Source organism: Lactuca saligna, chromosome 3, assembly GCF_052625555.1.
Source record: "Lactuca saligna cultivar CGN05327 chromosome 3, ASM5262555v1, whole genome shotgun sequence".
Lineage (NCBI taxonomy): Eukaryota > Viridiplantae > Streptophyta > Magnoliopsida > Asterales > Asteraceae > Lactuca > Lactuca saligna.
In genome coordinates, this window is record NC_136419.1 from 195,854,072 (window position 1) to 195,876,054 (window position 21,983).

The 21,983-nt window shown below is 34.9% G+C and overlaps 2 protein-coding genes across 2 annotated transcripts; both read left to right on the top strand.

Annotated features, from left to right (window-relative positions):
- Positions 1–15,345: 15,345 nt before the first annotated feature.
- On the top strand, positions 15,346–17,594 carry LOC145036292 (uncharacterized). The gene is made up of 3 exons (XM_078984742.1): positions 15,346–15,804; positions 15,945–16,031; positions 17,184–17,594. Exons 1-3 carry the CDS (start codon positions 15,346–15,348, stop codon positions 17,592–17,594), a joined length of 957 nt encoding a protein of 318 aa, XP_078840868.1.
- A 1,440-nt stretch (positions 17,595–19,034) lies between these two features.
- Positions 19,035–19,538, top strand: LOC145036293 (uncharacterized). The gene has a single exon (XM_078984743.1). The coding sequence runs from the start codon at positions 19,035–19,037 to the stop codon at positions 19,536–19,538; it is 504 nt and encodes a 167-aa protein (XP_078840869.1).
- Positions 19,539–21,983: the final 2,445 nt, after the last annotated feature.

Consider the following 21,983-nt stretch of genomic DNA (forward strand, 5'->3'; position numbering starts at 1 on the left):
TTGGCCTTCCGGCCCATATCAAGCATATCATACATGGCACATATAACGATTAACTTATCACACATAATGCATATATCTCATATCATATTCAACCTTCCGGTCACACAGTCAAACCCTTCCGGGTACAGTATAGTGAGAAGACTCACCTCGTGGAAAGTCTAAGATCTCGCATCCTCGCTATCACCGAATCCCAACGACGACTCTACCTTGCCTAAACATAAAAATATCATTTAATACTCAAAGACTTCCACCACTAAAACTTTACCCCTTATCATCATTCCTCGGAGGGTAAAATACCATTTTACCCTTCCTTGACCTAAATTCCTCATGTTGACCAAAACCCTAAAAGTCAACAAAATTCAACCTTGAGAGTACGCGGGGCGTACTGCTAGACGTACACGGGGCGTACATCGCCAATCCCCTGGATCGGGGTCTCCACCCAGTACGCTACGCGTACTGGAAGTTACGCCCAGCGTAACCATCAGAATCCAACACTCTTCATTTCTGGTCTTAATCGATTAAGCCCTTTACTCCAACTTCTAGATCCGACTCTTTTAGTGTGTCTAAACCCATAAAGTCGAGACCTTTAAGCCTTGGCATGGCTGTAAAGGCTCCAACATCTCATAACAACATTCTATTCCAACTCAAGGACCTACATCTCATGCATGGTGCAATATCCACGTCCAAGATGCCATTTTTATGAGTCTACAACTCCAATAGATCAGAAATATGAAGTATCTAAGCTTATGGAGGCCATTTGCACAAAAAGTCTCCACCTTTGGGACTTAAACCCTAGAAAATGATACCTTAAGCATATAACATGAACCAAGTGACAAGATCCGAACTATTTACCTGATAATGAAGCTTTAACCCTTGCAAAGCTCAGATCTACACTTGAGCAACACTTCTAGCCATCCCAATGAGCTCTTCTTCTCCTTTGCAACCTTGGAATGGCACCACCAAGTTTAGAATACACACACAAAGGCTAAAGAACGAATGCACACACTTTTTAGGGTTTCACTCTGAGGGATGGTGGCTGAGAAGTCCAACCACACATTCCTTTTATAGCCCTCCAAAGGAAATTAGGGTTTTAGATCTGGATAAGTTACGCCAGGCGTAACCTTGGGTACGCCCCGCGTACCTGAGGGTAAACGCGTCCAAAATGAAGCGCACGAGTACGCGCGGCGTACGCCTTGTACACCCAGCATACTCGCCTAACATGAAACCCTAAATTAACAACATAACCCAAAATAGAAGTATACCTGGATTCGGGCTGTTACAATTCTCCCCCACTAGAATCAGTCTTCGCCCCCGAAGTCTCATACTGAAAACAACTCTGGATACTGATCCCGCATCTCAGACTCGGACTCCCATGTTAGCTCGGACCCCTTCCGATGTTGCTACTGCACTTGTACCAGGGGTACTTCCTTGTTCCTCAGAACCTTAACTTTCCGATACCTGATCGCTAATGGTCTCTCCACATAGTTCAGGACTGCATCCACCTGAATATCGTCTAATGGCACCACTGCCGACTCATCGGCAATGCATTTCCTCAACTGCGAGACGTGAAAGGTGTCATGGATCTGCCCCAACTCAGCACGTAGATCCAACCGGTAGGCTACCCGGCCTACCCTAGCAATTACCCTGAAGGGTCCAATATACTGGGGTCCCAACTTGCCCCTCTTCCTGAATCGTATCACTCCTTTCCAAGGAGAGACCTTTAGGAGCACAAGGTCACTAACCTGGAACTCGAGCTCGGACCGACGCCTGTCCGTATAACTCTTCTAGCGACTCTGCGCGGTCAATAGCCTCTGCCTGACCTGCTGAATCTGCTCGGTCGTCTGGAGTACAATCTCCGTGCTACCCATCACCCGCTGCCCCATCTCTCCCCAGCAGATGGGGGTGCGACACCTCCGCCCATACAACAACTCAAAGGGTGGCATACCAATGCTCGAATGATGGCTGTTGTTATACGAAAAATCTGCTAAAGGTAGATAGGTGTCCCAGCTCCCTCCAGAATCCAAAACACAAGCTCGGAGCATATCCTCCAGCGTCTGAATCGTCCGCTCGCTCTGTCCGTCCGTCTGCGGTACTGAATTGCAATCTCATACCCAACTCCTCATGAAACTTCATCCAAAACCTGGAAGTAAAACGCACATCTCGATCTAAAACAATCTACATCAGAACCCCATGTCGCGATACCGCCTCCCTCACGTATAATTCTGCCAAATTCTCTACAGAAGAGCTCTCGTTGATGTCTAGAAAATGAGCTTTCCGCCCCACGGCTCAACGCATCGGCCACCACATTAGCTTTGCCCGGGTGGTACAGGATATCACAATCGTAATCCTTCGCCACGTCCAACCATCTCCTCTGTCGCATATTCAGATTTGGCTGATCCATCAAGTACTTCAGACTCTTGTGGTCCGTGTAGATGGTACACCGAACCCCATAAAGATAATGCCGCCAGATCTTGAGGGCAAACACCATAGCCCCCAATTCCAGGTCGTGGGTGGGATATCTCGACTCATGAGGCTTCAACTGCCTCGAAGCATACGCTATCACATGTCCCCTCTGCATAAGCACCGCCCCTAAACCCGATATAGATGCATCACAGTACACCACAAAATCCTCCATCCCTTCTGGAAGTGCAAGCACCGGGGCCTCGCTCAATTTCTGTCGAAGGGTCTCAAATGTGGACTGCTCCTCCGGTCCCCACGAAAATGCAACACCCTTCCGGGTCATCCTAGTAAGTGGCACAGCGATCTTGGAGAAATCCTTGATAAACCTTCGATAATAGCCGGCCAATCCCAGAAAACTCCTGATCTCAGTGGGCGATCTCGGCACCTCCCATTTCAACACCGCCTCAATCTTGGCCGGGTCGATCAATACCCCTTTCTGATTAACAAGGTGCCCAAGGAACTGGACCTCTCGTAACCAGAAATCACACTTGGAGAATTTGGCATACAGCCTCTCCGATCTCAATACCCCAAGAATTTCCCTCAAATGTTCCTCATGCTGCTCCCTGGACCTCGAATACACCAAAATATCATCAATAAATACGATCACCGATCGATCCAGCATCGGCCTACACACCCGGTTCATAAGATCCATGAACGCAGCCAGGGCATTGGTAAGCCCAAAAGGCATCACCACAAACTCAAAATGTCCATAAAGAGTTCTGAATGCAGTCTTCTGAATATCTTCATCCCGAACCCTCATCTGATGATAACCTGACCTCAAGTCTATCTTGGAGAACCAAGATGCCCCCTGCAACTGATCGAACAGATCATCGATCCTAGGCAACGGATACCGGTTCTTAACCGTCAACTTGTTCAACTCCCGGTAAGCGATACACATTCGGTGTGAACCATCCTTTTTCTTGACAAACAAAATCGATGCTCCCCAATGTGAGTTACTCAGTCGAATAAACCCTTTCCCCAACAGCTCCTGAAGCTTCGAGGATAACTCCTGCATTTCCGGTGGAGCGAGACGATAAGGCGCCTTGGCGATGGGCGCCGCTCCCGGAACCAAATCGATACGAAACTCCACTTGCCTTTCCGGAGGCACACCTGGTAACTCTAGGGGGAACACATCCAAAAACTCGCATACTACAGGAATGTCGTCAACCGAATTTGGCCTCGTCGCGGCCACTCGAGTATCCATCACGTAGGCTATGAATCCATTGCAGCCCTGCTGCAAACTCTGCCTCGCCCTGGCAGCCGAACAAAACGCCGACCCACACTGGTTCCCCTCACCATACACCATAAGCACTCCCCCACTAGGGTCTCGAATAGTCACTAGCTGTCTCTCGCAGTCAATGACTGCCCAAAACTTACTCAACCAGTCCATGCCCATGATGACGCATACGTCCCCCATCGCTATAGGAACCAAGTCTATAGGGAACTTGACTCCAAAAATCTCGAGCACACATCCTCGAATCATATCAGTGGCGTATACCGCTTTCTCATCCGCGATAGAAACTCGCAGGGGTCGACTCATCACCTCCCGATCAATACCGATATGCTGGCTAAAAGCCAACGATACAAAAGACCGACTCGCACCCGAGTCAAATAATACCAAAGCAAGTATAGAGTTCAAAAGAAAAGTACCTACGCATATCATAATATAAGCACAATATCTTAGCATAAAAGTACATACACGAAAGAATACATACCAGCTATGACATCAGGCACCGCGCGGACCTCCTCCGCAGTCAACTAAAAAGCTCTCCCACGAGCCTTCGGAGCCTCGGCTTTCACCGGCCGAGTCTCGGTAACCCTAGCAGCAGGCGCGGATCCCTGGCAAAGCTGGGGGCACTCGGCCTTCCGATGGCCGGTCTGGTTGCAATGAAAGCAAACCATGAATCCCTTAGGGCAATCCCTAGCAATGTGCTCCTTCTTGCCACACTTGTAGCAAGCACCCGATCAACATGCCCCCTCATGACCCTTGTCGCACTTTCCACAAGTGCGGCCCTTCTAACCTCCCGACCTCGAATCGGCAGACTTGGTCCGCTTGGCTGCCGGCTGGGACTGAGCCGGCCGCCGATCCACTCGTTGAGACTCGACCTCCTCCCTGTCCTGGGTCTCCAACTCGATCTCACGCTTCTTGACATTCGCCTGGAGCTCAGCAAAAGTCTGGTATGACGAGTTCAATACGAACTCCCGGATATCCCTCCTCAGCACACCTAAATACCGGCTCATCCGAGCCTGCGCCGTGGACACCTGCTCAGGGCAAAACATCACCCTCTCATGAAACTTCTGAGTGATCACCGTGATAGAATCATTACCTTGCTTGAGGGTCAAGAACTCCTGAACCAACCGTTCCCTCTCGACTGGGGGATCATACTCGTCTCTGAACATAGCAGTAAACCTTTCCCAAGTCACAGCTAAAACCTCCGCCAGAGTGAAGTTCGACGTCACGAACTTCCACCAATCCTTTGCTCCCAAGCGAAGCTGCTTCAAAGCGAAAAGTACCCTCAGATGCTCCGGACATGAACAAGTGTAGAAGCATCCCTCGATATCGGTAATCCATCTCATCACAGCGATCGGATCCTGCGTCTCGTCAAACTCGGGTGGCTTCGTGTTGCTGAATTCCCGGAACAACAACGAGTCACCTCCCTGTGGTCTGGCAGCGGCCACAGCTGCGGTAACTGCAGCGGCTGCGGCCTTAATCACCGCGGCGTACCGCTCATCAAAAGTCTCCATCAGAGTGGTCTTAATAGACCCAAACATCTCCGGAATCTCAGTCCGGATCGCTGCAACCACCTCCTCGTGAATCATCTGACGAAGCTCCTCGTCACTCACACTGCTCGTACCAGGTCTGTGGCGTGGTCCAACCATGATGCCTCTGAAATACAATATAGAAATATCAGAGACTCTATCGAGCATAATCACACTCGATAACGCAACCCTACTCAGTCTCCGATATCCAGGGATTCTTACTTGGGTTTCCCACTGACCCAGTGTCTTTAGTATTACTGGCTCAATACTACCAACTACACCGCATCAGCATTCACCCCAAGTCCTCCTCCCCAAACCCCGGATCATGAGTAGTCTATTCTTGCCATGCACTAGCTACCCACTCGCTTTCAAAGCACCTCATAGCAGCAGATTTCCCTAGACTAAGGCATCACAAATCAGGCCACTCTAGTCCTAATATGAATACCTAGTCTACTAGCATGCGTATCATATCATATCTCATAACACATATTGTAAGAGTATTTTGGGGATTTTACCGTTCAGGCACTGGCTGACCGTACACACTTCTTCTTCTTTGGTTGTTTCAAAATCTCTTATCAAATTTTTATTGATTTTATTAATTAAAAATTTCTTAAATCCCCGGTTTGAGCTCAGTTACGCCTGAAGGTGTATCCGAATCCCTCAAACCAAGGCTCTGATACCAACTTGTAACGACATAAATTTTAAAACCAATTTTTCATTTTTGTAAACATCAAAAACATCGATTAATATTTCAAATTCAAATAAGAACAATATTGTCACAACAAAATACATCCCAATGATCATAAAATAGTTTTTCCCCGACAATGTGTACGATCACGCCGGCGCCTTCCCACGGTCCTCACTAGTACCTGAAACACATAACACAACAATTGTAAGCATAAATGCTTAGTGAGTTCCCCAAAATACAACTTACGCACATATGCCTTTCCGGGCCCTGACCTTCCGGTCCATGAGTCTCAGGGGACTTCCGTCCCGACTAGGTAAACCTTCCGGTCCTACCCACGTCAACCTTACGGTCCACATCACAACGCCTTCCGGCCCATAACATATTGGCCTTCCGGCCCATATCAAGCATATCATACATGGCACATATAACGATTAACTTATCACACATAATGCATATATCTCATATCATATTCAACCTTCCGGTCACACAGTCAAACCCTTCCGGGTACAGTATAGTGAGAAGACTCACCTCGTGGAAAGTCTAAGATCTCGCATCCTCGCTATCACCGAATCCCAACGACGACTCTACCTTGCCTAAACATAAAAATATCATTTAATACTCAAAGACTTCCACCACTAAAACTTTACCCCTTATCATCATTCCTCGGAGGGTAAAATACCATTTTACCCTTCCTTGACCTAAAGTCCTCATGTTGACCAAAACCCTAAAAGTCAACCCTGAGAGTACGTGGGGCGTACATCGCCAATCCCCTGGATCGGGGTCTCCACCCAGTACGCTGCGCGTACTGGAAGTTACGCCCAGCGTAACCATCAGAATCCAACACTCTTCATTTCTGGTCTTAATCGATTAAGCCCTTTACTCCAACTTCTAGATCCGACTCTTTTAGTGTGTCTAAACCCATAAAATCGAGACCTTTAAGCCTTGGCATGGTTGTAAAGGCTCCAACATCTCATAACAACATTCTATTCCAACTCAAGGACCTACATTTCATGCATGGTGCAATATCCACGTCCAAGATGCCATTTTTATGAGTCTACAACTCCAATAGATCAGAAATATGAAGTATCTAAGCTTATGGAGGCCATTTGCACAAAAAGTCTCCACCTTTGGGACTTAAACCCTAGAAAATGATACCTTAAGCATATAACATGAACCAAGTGACAAGATCCGAACTTTTTACCTGATAATGAAGCTTTAACCCTTGCAAAGCTCAGATCTACACTTGAGCAACACTTCTAGCCTTTCCAATGAGCTCTTCTTCTCCTTTGCAACCTTGGAATGGCACCACCAAGTTTAGAATACACACACAAAGGCTAAAGAACGAATGCACACACTTTTTAGGGTTTCACTCTGAGGGATGGTGGCTAAGAAGTCCAACCACACATTCCTTTTATAGCCCTCCAAAGGAAATTAGGGTTTTAGATCTGGATAAGTTACGCCGGGCGTAACCTTGGGTACGCCCCGCATACCTGAGGGTAAACGCGTCCAAAATGAAGCGCACGAGTACGCACGGCGTACGCCTTGTACACCCAGCGTACTCGCCTAACATGAAACCCTAAATTAACAACATAACCCAAAATAGAAGAATACCTGGATTCGGGTTGTTACAATGTCAGACATTAGTAATCAATTTTTGAAAAGAAAATGAAATAATAGTTTAATTAAAGGAATGATTGCTAAGCATATTCTAAATTGGCTTCGTCTGATAACTCTTTTTCATATTGTTGATGGACGAACATGGGAGGCCATTAATTATGATATCAATCATTAATACGTTTACTCCAGAAAGTCAGTTTTTGGAAGAACGGGATGGTGGTCTGAAACTTCAAGGGGGAAGAACTTGATTCCTAGATCTATCAATCATTCTGTGAATATTTTAGAATACTTTACTAAACTTTTATCTAATCCAATTTTTGGGGTTGGTAGTTACAGATTTATAACACTCTAATGTTAACAGAATATGTCTCTCTTTTGTTACTAACAGAAAATATATTTAAAATACGATGCTATATTGGTCTTTCATAATTTATAATAGTTTTCTTTTTAAAATATTTAATTAAAACGATAACTAGGCTACATTTGCGAAAAAAATTTCATCCTAAATCTTGTGTCATTGTCGCATTAAAATATTTTATTGATTTCCTATGTTTCTTTTACTATATATATATATATATATATATATATATATATATATATATATATATATATATATATATATATATATATATATATATATATATATATGTTCAGGTTCATTTGTAACCATTCTAATTTTGTGAGACCGTGAGACCAAATCTAAAAATAATTTTAAAATGCAAAATAAATGGAAAAATCCAAAAATTCTTTTTTTAAATATTATTTTCGGAACTTGAATTAACTAAAAAAAATAAATTAAAAATAAAAAAAAATCCCGTTTTTTTTTTAAATAAATGAAATAATCTAAATAGAATATTACACTGACATATTCTAAAAAATAATTTTAAAAAGCAAAATAAATGGAAAAATCTAAAAATTCTTTTTTTAAATATTATTTTCGGAACTTGAATTAACTAAAAAAATTTAAAAAAAACCTTTTTTTTTTTTGAAAAATACGTGAAATATTCTAAATAGAATATTACACTGTACATATTCTAAAAATAATTTTAAAATGCAAAATAAATGGAAAAATCAAAAAAATTCTTTTTTTAATATTATTTTCGGAACTTGAATTAACTAAAAAAAATATTTTTTTGATTATTTTTTTTAAACTTTTTTAGTTAATTCAAGTTCCGAAAATAATATTTAAAAAAAGAATTTTTTGAGTTTTCCATTTATTTTGCATTTTAAAATTATTTTTAGAATATGTACAGTGTAATATTATATTTAGAATATTTCACGTATTTTTCAAAAAAAAATAAAAGATTTTTTTTTATTTTTTTATTTTTTTTAGTTAATTCAAGTTCCGAAAATAATATTTAAAAAAAGAATTTTTAGATTTTTCCATTTATTTTGCATTTTAAAATTATTCTTTAGAATATGTCAGTGTAATATTCTATTTAGAATATTTCACGTATTTTTCAAAAAAAAAAAAAAAAAAAAAAACAGGATTTTTTTTATTTTTTTATTTTTTTATTTTTTTAATTTTTTTTAGTTAATTCAAGTTCCGAAAATAATATTTAAAAAAATAATTTTTGGATTTTCCATTTAGTTTGCATTTTAAAATTATATTTAGATTTGGTCACACGGTCTCACAAAATTAGAATGGTCTCAAATGAACCTGAACATATATATATATATATATATATATATATATATATATATATATATATATATATATATATATATATATATATAAGTTCAAATAAAAACAGTAAATAGTGTGAGAACGTAAAAACACTATGTTTATGTTATTATTCTGTAATGAATTTCGTATGTGTATTGTTGAAGTAATTTTAATATAAATATTAAATTTCGATTAGTCACATATTCATTACGATGTTATTATTCTATTATAAACTTATGTATGTACATTTTATAGTAAATTTTAATTTTAATTTTAACCTTTAACTATTCATTTATTCTTTGCTGAATAATGACATAAAGTTATCGATACAAAATTCATTGCAGAATAATAACAAAAAAAAAATGTTTTTACGTTCTCACACTATTTACTGTTTTTATTTGAACTGTCCTCTCTCTCTCTCTCTCTCTCTCTCTATATATATATATATATATATATATATATATATATATATAATGCATTTATGGGAAAACTCTTAAATACAAGTTATCATGCACTAAATACATGCTTTTTAAGCAAAAACTCTTAAATACAATTTAATGTGCACAATATACAACAATGTGCAGCACAACTGTCATAAAAGACAAAATGACATGGATTGCTTACATGGCAGTTACATGGATTGCCAACGTGCTTAATATGAATCATTGATTTGCAAAGGATTCATGGAATCCTCATTGATAACATAAAAACACACCTCATAAATCCTAACTCTTCAGCTTACGTATCCTTCATCATACCATATACAACCCGAGTCACCCTCATCAATCACCATGACTAACCACCGTGTGAGCACCAGATCCAACTTGTAAGGAACAAGAAGTAGGAGTAGCTCATCGGTGTTTGAACCCCTCATGTTCAGGTAATATTTTGTTTCATGAGACCCCAAATTTCCAAGTAAACCCAAATTAGTTTTATATTTGGGATTTTCAGAACATGGAGAAGGCCATCGTTGGTATCGTATTTTTGGAGCTTCGTTCTTTAACATAGGGTTTTGCATATTCATCAGATTGTGTGGTATTTTACAGATACCTATGTCGATATGAGTAAGTAGGCATCTTCACATTTTTATGATATGAGAAAGAAAGAGACATGACTAGGAGGGTGGGAGAGACAATATAGACCGGTTACAGATCTTTGAAGTAACTTTCACCTCTTCTTATTTTTGTTGTTAGGGTGGTTCTTAGCAATATCTTTATATATATGTGTATTAATCTGATAAATATGTTTTAGATCTATGTATATGTGTTTAAATGTTTGTGTATATTATTTTTGTTGGTTGTATTCCCTGATCTAAGTGTTTATGTCCTTACTTGTAGTTCTGATTATAGTTTTATATTTACATATTTACTAGGATTTGTTTTTAAAATTTTATAGGAATATTACTTTGTTTATATAAACATGTTCTTATCAATAGATATGAAATTTTCTCTGCCTAATATCATAAAATTTTATTAATATTGTTATGTGTTATGGTATATATTTTTTTATCAAATATTCGTATGTAAATGAAAATTTATTGCATAAATAGAGGATAAATAAAAAAGGTAATTGGTGAGTTGAAATGAGAGATAACAATAAAAAACTATAAATAAATGCATGCTGTCATGGTAAAGTGTGCATGCTCCGTATATTTTCAAAAGATTTCCTAATTATTAATGCAATTTACCATCTATTATATAGACAAATTATTTAGTCTATATTTCTTTTTGTATAATAAAAAGTTATATTGTTCTTTAAAACACTGACTTTAATAAGAGATACAATATTATGAGTGTATTTCTTATGTGATTGAGATTATAAAATGATAGTTTTTATTTAAAAATAGGGTTTAGGTCATTTTTGGTCACTTAACTTTTGGTTTTGTGCTCATTTGGTCACTTAACTCTTTTTAAGTTTTAAAAGGTCATCAAACTTTTGGCTTTGTGCTCATTTAGTCACTTAACTTTTGTTTTGGTCACATTTGGTCACCAAACTTTTAAAATCGTGTTCATTTAGTCACTAAACTTTTAAATTTTTTTAAAAGTTTAATGACTAAATAAGCACAGTTTTAAAAGTTAGGTGATTAAATGAGCACAAATCTAAAAGTTGGATGACTAAATGTGACCAAATCAAAAGTTAAGTGACTAAATGAGTACAAAATCAAAAGTTTGATGACCTTTTAAAACTTAAAAATAGTTAAGTGACCACATGAGGAAAAAAAACCCAAAAGTTAAGTGACCAAAAATGACCTAAACCATTAAAAATATTTAAAACTGAACTTTTATATTATTATAACATTGTATTTTAGCTGAGCTGTGTAGTGAAATGTTTTATAAATTATAATGTAGAATATAGTTTCATGTACAAAAGAAATTTGACACTCTTGACAAATATAATTAATATCTTTCAATTTCACAATATATGATAAAAGAAGATAAATAGAGGATAAATAACACAAAAGACAATTGGTGAGTTGAAAGCATAGATAAAAATATAAAATATTACTTAAACTATAATGATCAGGTGGTATAAAGTTTGAAAATAAGCATATGAGTTCTTATAAAATAATATGAAGGATATATTCAATATAAAGGAGATATTGTTAAATTAAGAATGCAAATGGTTTTCATTTTGTTTATATTCCCAATACTCTCGATATGGTAAATTTAAATGGAAAAATGCTTTATATTATTTTATTGTAGCAAAAATATAAGGAAAGTTATCAATAAAAATGTTTATTCGTACAACATACTCAATTTAAAATTTATGTGTTTTTATATTTACCTATGGATAAAAGATTTTGATTTGTCTTCATGCACCAGCATCATTTAGGTCAAATCCTAAGAAAAAGAGTAGGACAGTTTTTAAAAGAAAAAGTGTGATAACAACTTTATGAAAAAAAAAAGGAGAAAAGACATCATTCCTAATTGGGAACGCTACTGGAAATCTTATTTTCATTTTTTACAACATTGGCTAGAAGCTCAAGATGGAAATATTGAGACTAAAAACTCAAAAGAAGTCAACAGAGATGACAATTTATGTAACACCATCATTTTTAAAGATGAATTCAAAAATAATGATACTGAAAACTCTAAAAGCAATCAAAAAACTATAAAAAATGACTAATATATGGAAGTAATCCCTCTATTGAGTCTTATTCATTGTTCTTTTATCGTCTCTTCCACATAGTCCTCTTCATTACCACTATCACCCCCATCTACTTCATTTCTCTTCGACACACATACTCAACAACTCTCATATCTTATCAGGTAACTTACAAAATCTATAATTTCTTTTGCACTATCTTCTTTGAGTTATGATTTATTCATATTTTGTACTTTTTTTTATATCAATGCTTTAAAGTAGGCTATCATAGCTATATATATTAGATGCAATATAATAATCATCGAGACTTGTTTTGTTGTGCTAGAATGATTTATATGGTGATACCTTAGAATATTAATACATATGGAAATACCATTAAAACTCTAAGGATTATATGTTGGAGTAATTATTAGTAAATATAATTATTGTTCATGTCTTTTTTCATTCAAGGTGTTTGATGTATATGTGATAAAAGTTGTTCTTTTTTTATTATACATTATAAATTATGGATGTTTTTGTTTTCTTTTTTGTTATTATGGTATGTTAATATATTCAAGAATTTATAAAAAATTAACTATTTATGATGGTAACGCAATTTTTGCAGTAGTATTTTTGGTGCAAGTGAAATAACATATTTGAAAGTATAATCAATCAAAGTATTTAAACAATAACATGTAAGTTTTTACATACTAATATAATACGGAACAATTTTGTAGAAGATGAGCTCACCTTTTTGTGTTGAAGATTTTGCATCACTTCAAAGTTGTTTTATGCGGTGGGATTTGACAAGTGTAAGGATTGAGTTTGTTTGGAAAGATATCAAGAGGAACAGACTATTTATTATCCTTCTTGATAAAAATGTAAGTTTTAATTATAACTTAATTATAAAAACATGTATATTAGTATGTTTAAACTTATTATTTATTATTTATTTAACTCTTATATTATATATCAGAGACACAAAATGACTGCTATTGTCCCGCCAAACCTTCTCCAGTTATATGAGAACAAGTTCCAAATTGAAAAAAATCATAGAAGATTATCCCAAATTTGAAAATTATAGCTTTGTCCATAGAGATTTGGAGATAATTATCGACAACAAGACAAAGTTTAATCGCCTGACAACCGATATTGAAAAGGGTTTTGCACTTTATCCGTTGGTGGCTACTATTAAAGCTCTACAGGAAGATAGGACATATCGGAAAATGATGATCGGTATATCTATCTATTTATCATGTTTATATATATATATATATATATATATATATATATATATATATATATATATATATATATATATATATATATATATATATATATATATATATATATATATATATATATAATTTAATATTTGAAGTAATTACACATAATAAATTTACATCTTTATATTTTTAGATGTAGTTGGAAAAATTATCATGGGCATAATACAATATGTACATGTTAAATAACTTTTAACTATATTTGGTTATAAATAGGAGACATATAATAAATATTAAATTGCATTAAACACAGTGAACAAATCTTGTAATGACCTTTTGTGCGATGAAGAAAAAATCCATAATATATGTCTCTCGAGTAAAATTGGTCCATCTAAATTCAAGTAAGTTATTTTTATTTTTTAAGAATATTTTATGTTTGCCAAAAAAATATTAAACTCATTAATTCAATATGTGTTATTAATTACATATTATTTTATTTTCAGTAAACATTTTGATTTCAACCGAATTAACAGACATTGAGTTCGAACCATAAATGCCAGAAGCAGATAACATTAGGATTATACATCGTAACATCTTTAATTTTTTGTGAGACATTTTGTGGTGAATGTTATATTTATGGAAAAGTTTTTATATTAAGGTCATAGGGTGTAGTCCAAATTATCAATGTGAGCGTTTTTGTGGTAGACGTTTTAAATATGTATTAGTTTTTAAGTATGTCGTGTTCAACTTGATTTACTGAGACTTTGTGGTTTGTAATGTTTTATTAAGTTTTTAAGTTTGTTGTATTCGACTTGATTTATTAATGTTATCTTTGTGATTTTTTTGGTTGTATCTAATGTTGATTTTAAAAAAATAAAAATAATAATAATAACAAAGGTTCTAAGTAATTTATTTGTAGCCTCCCAACCAACACTAACTAATGAAGAATATAAACCAAAACCATATATGATTAATTTGTGTGATGAAAAGTTAATCAATTAACTTTAAGTCCAAAAGTATAAATAAATGTCAACAATAACTACATATTAATCCAAAAAAGTACATGCTTGCGCTACATGTATAATGATAAAAAAAAAAATTAAAACCAACAACTTTTGTTGTAAAATAGATTAATATGATAACCAATGATGATAAATGGATTAAAGTCTAAGATGAAGTTTTATTTTAATTTAGTTTTTTGTAAGCATAAAAGTCACTAGTCTATCTCACTAGAACAATTTAGTATGATTAATAGTAGTATTTATTATTCTTCTTAGGTTCAATGAGGACCGAAGATGAAACACGAAAGAAAACGGTACAATATGGTATCATTCTTTAATCTATAAATACATTAACTTTTTTAATTTTATGTTGGTTATTTTTCTAAAAACTTAGGATATTTAATAAACGCATGATTCTAAAAACTAATTTTTTTTTTTCATATTTCGTCAAATAATATTTGTAGCAGAAAAACAAAAAAACTACAATAGAAAATATTATGCACGACAAAAGGAAAACAAACGGAGGAGAATAGCTAATGGTGAAGGAAGTAGCTGATCTACGACAATTATGCTGAATGTTGTTGCAAATCAAATGAATATCAATGAAGGAACTACTAATGATGTTGTAAGAATTGAACAAATGAGGAAAATTCATAATAAAAATTATTATGAACGACGGAATGAACTAAACATAAGACAAATTATGCGAGACACCATGCTCCAACAAGATCCATATACTTTTTTTACGATGGTATGCATATGGAGCATAATATATTAAAAGTCCAAAATGCATGTGTTCATCGCGGAGCAAAACGATTTCAATTTGAATTCCCCAGCTTTTGTTGCATGTCGGGAAAGACAAAGTTGGCATTCTCCGATATTCATGAAGAATTACAAAATCTTTACACATCTAATTCTAAACTAAGCAAAATGTTCAGACACAACATAAGTGTATACAACACAGATTTCTCATTCGCATCAATGGGTGTAGATGTGGATAAAACAATGACTAATATGACATCTGGAGTATATACTTTTTGTGCGCACGGAGCAATATATCACAAAATCGATCAGTTAGTTCCAAAGAATGGAGACCCTAAGCACTTACAGTTGTATTTTTATGATGCCGACACTGAGATTTTGTATAGACTCCGAAAACCAAATCTTAATAGAAGCGTCATTGAAATTTTGACCCGTGTTCGTGCTACAAATCCATACATGCAAACATTTCGAAGACTTGCTGATCTAGGGCCACTTGACAATTACAGAGTCACTTTGAATGCAGTAGTAGAATTTGACCAAAGGGTCTACAACCGACGACCACATTTGAGGTATCATAATAATTATTGTCTACTAATTATAAAATAAATATATCATGTATGACATAAAATTGTGCATATTACATATAATATTTAATCGTATCGTTTATATGATAAAAATCTTAGGTTGTAGGTATTTGGGTTGAAGGTAATGACAACATAGCTACATATAAAGGAAGATATCAAGGGGGATTTCCCATGGATTTCCTAATGGTGAGTCTAGATGGCATTCTAATATTCAAATACATGGATTTCCCATCAATAATATTAGCAATTACGACGAATATATCGAGGGGGATTTAGAAGGTACACATATCATAACTTTCTAAAATTTAGTTAAACTCACAAACATACATTTTGTACATATCATTAATTTTTTTTTTCACAAAATCAACATTGTGTAGACTCTAATACAAAAAGAGGGTGGAATACTGTAAGTATGCAAGAGTACTATTGTTATAAGTTTCAAATTCGGTCAAATTATATTGTAATTTTGTTGGGGGGGGGGGGGGGGGGGGAGATTCCTACAACAATTTGTAGTAGATATCTACATCAAGCTTGAGACTTCACGTTTGGAATTTTGTAGAAAAAACAAGTCCAAAATAAGAGAAGATTTACACCAAGGTGTTGTGGACTGTGTTAATGTCGGTGAGGTTCGACTGAATATGATAGGGCAACATGTTGTGTTGCCAACAAGTTTCATTGGAGGCCCCCGTGACATGCGACGACGATTTCTTGATGCCATGACTTTAGTTCAAGATGACGGTAAGCCTGACGTATTCCTTACTATGACATGCAATCCAAACTGGCAAGAAATAAAAGATGAGTTATTCCCTTGGCAGACGGCTCAAGATCGTACAGACCTTGTGTCTAGAGTTTTTCATGCTAATTTAGAGTATCTTAAGAAACAACTTTTCACGAAACATATCCTTGGCGTGGTGGTGCGTACGTTTATGTCATTGAGTTTCAAAAACGTGTTTTGCCACAAGCACATTTCCTTATGATAATGAGACCTCCAGACAAGCTTATTAATGCAGACCATTATGACAAAATAGTTTGTGCTGAAATTCCAGACCCAGAAATGTATCCTAAAATGCACGAATCAGTCGTCTCACACATGATTCATGGTCCTTGCGGTAGCTTAAACTCTGAATGTCCTTGTATGAAGAATGAGCAAAAAAAATGTCGTTTTAGATACCCTCGACAATTCAATAAAACAACATTACAAGGAAAGGACTCACATTATGTGTATTGAAGGAGAGATAATGGTATAGAGGTGGACATACGAGGCAATAAGATAGATAACAGGTGGTCCCATATAACCCAAAGTTGTTAATGATGTTTAACTTTCATATGAATGTTGAGGTCTACTCGAGTATAACCTCTGTGAAATATGTGTTTAAGTATATTTACAAGGGTCATGACAAACAAGTTATCAATATTGATCCGGATGGACAACCTGTTGTAGTTAATGAGATAAAACGGTTTCAAGATGCACGATATGTCTCGCCTCCCGAGGCAATTTGGAGGATTTTTAGCTTCCCACTTTTTCAGATCCACCCTTTTGTGATGGTGTTGCAAGTGCATCTCCCAAATCAACAAATGGTTCTGTTCAGTGAGGATGATATGTTGACTAGCGCTGTTGAAAAAGAGAAGGATAAGAGATCAATGTTGACTGATTTTTTTCTAAAAAATAAAGAAGATAACAATGCGAGACAACATAAATACAAAGATTTTCTAAAACAATTTACATGGGATCCGAGCTCACATCCTTGAAATAGTCGAAAACTAGGATTAATGCGAGGTCGTTTGGTTTCTGCTAATCCTACTGACGGAGAGCGATACTACCTTTGCCTACTTTTATCACATATTAGTGGCTCAACATGTTTTGAAGATCTTTGCACAGTCAAAAACGTAAAACACCCAAGATTTCGTAAAGCAGCTCTTGAAAAAGGGTTAATAGAGTCTGATGATGGTTTATCTCAATGTCTTACAAGGGCATCTTTCTTTCAATTTCCCAATGCTCTTAGAAGGCTATTTGCAACGATATTGACTTTTTGTGAGCCAGGAGATGTTCATAAGTTATGGGATGACCATTACAATGCTCTTTCAGAAGATTATAGGCGACAATACGAAAGTGTTGAGAGAGTCCAGAATATGTTCCCCACCGACATCATGGTATTCATACAATCAATGGGGGACAATATTGATGATTTTGATCTTCCACAGATAAATCAAAATGTCGATTTAGAATCTGGAGTTTTTCGTGAGGTACAAGAAGAGTGTTCTATAGTGTTAGAATCTGAACATTTACAAGCAATAGATTTTCTTAATCCTGAACAGAAATTTTCATATGATGAGATCATGTGGCATGTCCATAATGATATTCCTGGAGTGTTCTTCATAGACGATCCTGGTGGAATAGGAAAAACATTTTTGTACAAAGCTTTACTTGCTAATATTCGTTCGTGTGGTCATATTGCACTTGCAACCGCTTCATCGGGTGTTGCGGCTAATAACATGCCTGGGGGAGAACAATTCACTCTCGCTTTAAAATTCCTCTCAATCTTGAAAATAACTCAGTCTGCATGATTTGAAGACAAAGTGGTATTGCTCAACTACTTCGAATTGCAAAGGTAATTGTATGGGACGAAGCGTCGATGGCTAAAAGACATGCATTGGAGGTGGTTGACCGTCCAATGAAAGATATCACTGGGGTGATGCTCCCATTTAGTGGAAAGATAATGGTTTTGGGAGGTGATTTCAGACAAGTGTTTCCGTTCGTTAGATGTGGAACATGAGCACAAACCGTGGATTCTAGCATACGAATGTCACCTCTTTGGTCTTCGATTATCAAGTTGCGATTAACTATAAATATGAGAGCACTAACCGATCCATGGTTCTCAGATTTTCTGTTACGTGTCGGTGATGGAGTTGAAGAAATAGTTCATGAAAACTTTATCCGTATCCCTAATGATATGGTAATTCCCTTCACTGAAAAAGGAAAGTCATTGAATGCTTTGATTGATGCAATCTTTCCATCTTTGGAAATTAATAGATCTAAATCAGATTATATTATTTCCTGTGCAATATTATCCATAAGAAATGATAGCGTCGTTGAGATTAATGATCGTTTGATTGGCCGATTCATTGGACAAGAGAGAATTTACCAACAATTTTGATGAAGCTATACACAATATAAATAACTTCTATCCAATGGAATTCTTGAACACGCTCAGTGTTAGTGGTTTACCCCCTCATTACCTACGACTAAAAGTTGGATGTCTGATAATACTGTTACAAAATCTTTACCCATCAAATGGATTGTGTAACGACACCCGATTGATTTGTAAACGTTTTCAGCACAATGTGATTGATGCCGAAATAGCTGTTGGCCAACATGCTGGAAAGAGGGTATTTTTGCCAAGGATACCTCTATGTCCATCTGATGAGAACATGTTCCCGTTCAAGCTGAAGAGAAAACAATTTCCAATTCGATTATGTTTTGCGATAACAATCAATAAAGATAAGGGACAAACAATTCCAAATGTAGGAATTTATCTTCCAGAATCGGTTTTCTCACATGGCCAACTTTATGTGGCATTATCCAGAAGGATTTCATGTGCCAATCCAAAATTATTAGTGATCCCTGATGGACAATTCAACGATTGTGAAGTCTATACATCAAATGTGGTGTATAAAGAAGTGTTGCAAGATTAATAATGCACAATGAATTGCATGTCTTCATATACATTTATAAGGAATCCCAACTTTTAATTTTTAATTTTCATTGTTTTTGTTTCTTTTAGCATGACTCTTAATTATAATTTTTTAGATATAGTAAACTATTTACGCAAACGAACTAATTGCCTCTAGAGTTGCGTAGACCGTTTAAATTTACAAGTTACCATGTTCCAAAGCAAATTAGATTAACGTTAGGGGTTTACCTTTTCATTACCATCATGTCAAAGTTGGTTGCCCAATCATAAAACTTTCCAAATAGAAATAATTTCCAAATGAAACGATTCACACCCATCGCTTGTCGCGGGTAAATGACTAGTGTGTGTATATATATATATATATATATATATATATATATATATATATATATATATATATATATATATAGAGAGAGAGAGAGAGAGAGAGAGAGAGTTATGATCAAATGTCAATCACAATTATATATATATATATATATATACATATATATATACATATATATATATATATATATATATATATATATATATATATATATATATATATATATATAAAGAGAGAGAGAAAAAAAAAGTTAGGATCAAATGTGAATTACAAATATTGTATGAAATATATAACCAAATTATAAGTATTAGATTTATAAGATGAAAGGATGTGATTTTAATGTACAACATATACTAACATTCATTATATAATTGCACTAAATTAATTATTATAGTAATAATGACATTGTATTAAAAGAGAGAGAGAAAAGAAAGTAACTACATTTTAGCCAGTTAAATAAAATTAATTAATTAAAATCACTCATGTCGCATATTTTATTCAGCATATTAAAATATAATAATTTTTTTAAGAATACGATGTTATTCTATGTATATGATCATATATTTTCATTATTTCATTATTAAATAATACGATTTTCATTCAAAAAAATTAACATTATTAAGGAATACATGTTCATATATTAGACATTAAATTTTCATTATTTTAAGAAAAAAGTATTGCAGTATGATTAGGAATAGATCCTATAAAAACAAAAATCAGGAATGTAAAACAATCACTTTTATATCGTAAAACAATTATATATACAACAAATGAAACAATATACATAATTTTATATACTATATTCTTTAAGAATAACTTGTTGTATATACTACATTCTTTATATCATATACAATATTGTTGAATATTGTTGAAGAATATACAAAAAAAAACTTATACTAAATTCTTTAAGATATCATTTGCCAAAAAACTAAACTGAAATAGGTAAAAACTAGATATTTTATTATTTTAGAATTCTTTATATAATTAAATTTATAAAATCTTTATAAAAAATATTCAAACAATCAGTTCTTATTTAATATATAGGAACACCATTATTTAACCATGATTTAAGACTTGGGTTATCGGAACATATGCAAAAAAAATCAACACCATAAATCCATAATTTATTGATAAATCCTTATAAATAAATAAATAAATAAAAACAATCTTCAAACATTTCAATAAATATTAACAAAAGAAACAAAAAGTCAATTTGCACCTTATTTTTTAAATAAACAATGGCAGCACCATGGTTTTTGACAACTTACTTTTCTAACTAGGGGTGCAAACGATTTCGCTACTCGCGAGCTACTCGAGATAGGATCGTTAAAAGCTGGACTCGAAACTGATTTTAAACGAGCTCGAGCCGAGCTCGAGCTTAATATTAAGCTTGTTTATTAAACGAGCTCGAGCCGAGCTCGAGCTTAATATTAAGCTTGTTTATTAAACGAGCTCGAGCTCAAGCCTATGTGACAAAGCTCGATTAGGCTTGCGAGCCTAAACGAGAATTTATATATATTTATATATATATATATATATATATATATATATATATATATATATATATATATATATATATATATATATATATAAACATATAAAAAAGAGTCGAGCCCGAGCTCGAGCCGAGCTTGTATAACTCTTTACGAGCTTGAGACGAGCTCAGTAAAAAAGTCTCAAATCGAGCCTCATATAACTTAAACGAGCCCGAGCTGAGTCTGGACAGGCTCAGGCTCGACTCGGCTCGTTTGCACCCCTATTTCCAACTAATCTATTATAACCGATTGAATTCTGCTACGAAACGGTTCCATATATTCAAACACCAAACTGTGAGGCATTCCAAATATATAACTTATTTAATTAATAGAAAATAAATGTTGTATACAAAATGATGAAATTACTTTTTTATATTGATTGTACTATAATTTGTCACACATTCAAATAATATTTAGTGGTTATATATGATCTTAACACTCTCTTTCTCTTTCTTTCTTTCTCTTTCTCTCTCTCTCTCTCTCTCTTTATCTCTCTCTCTCTCTCTCTCTCTCTCTCTTTCTTTATATATATATATATATATATATATATATATATATATATATATATATATATATATATATAGGG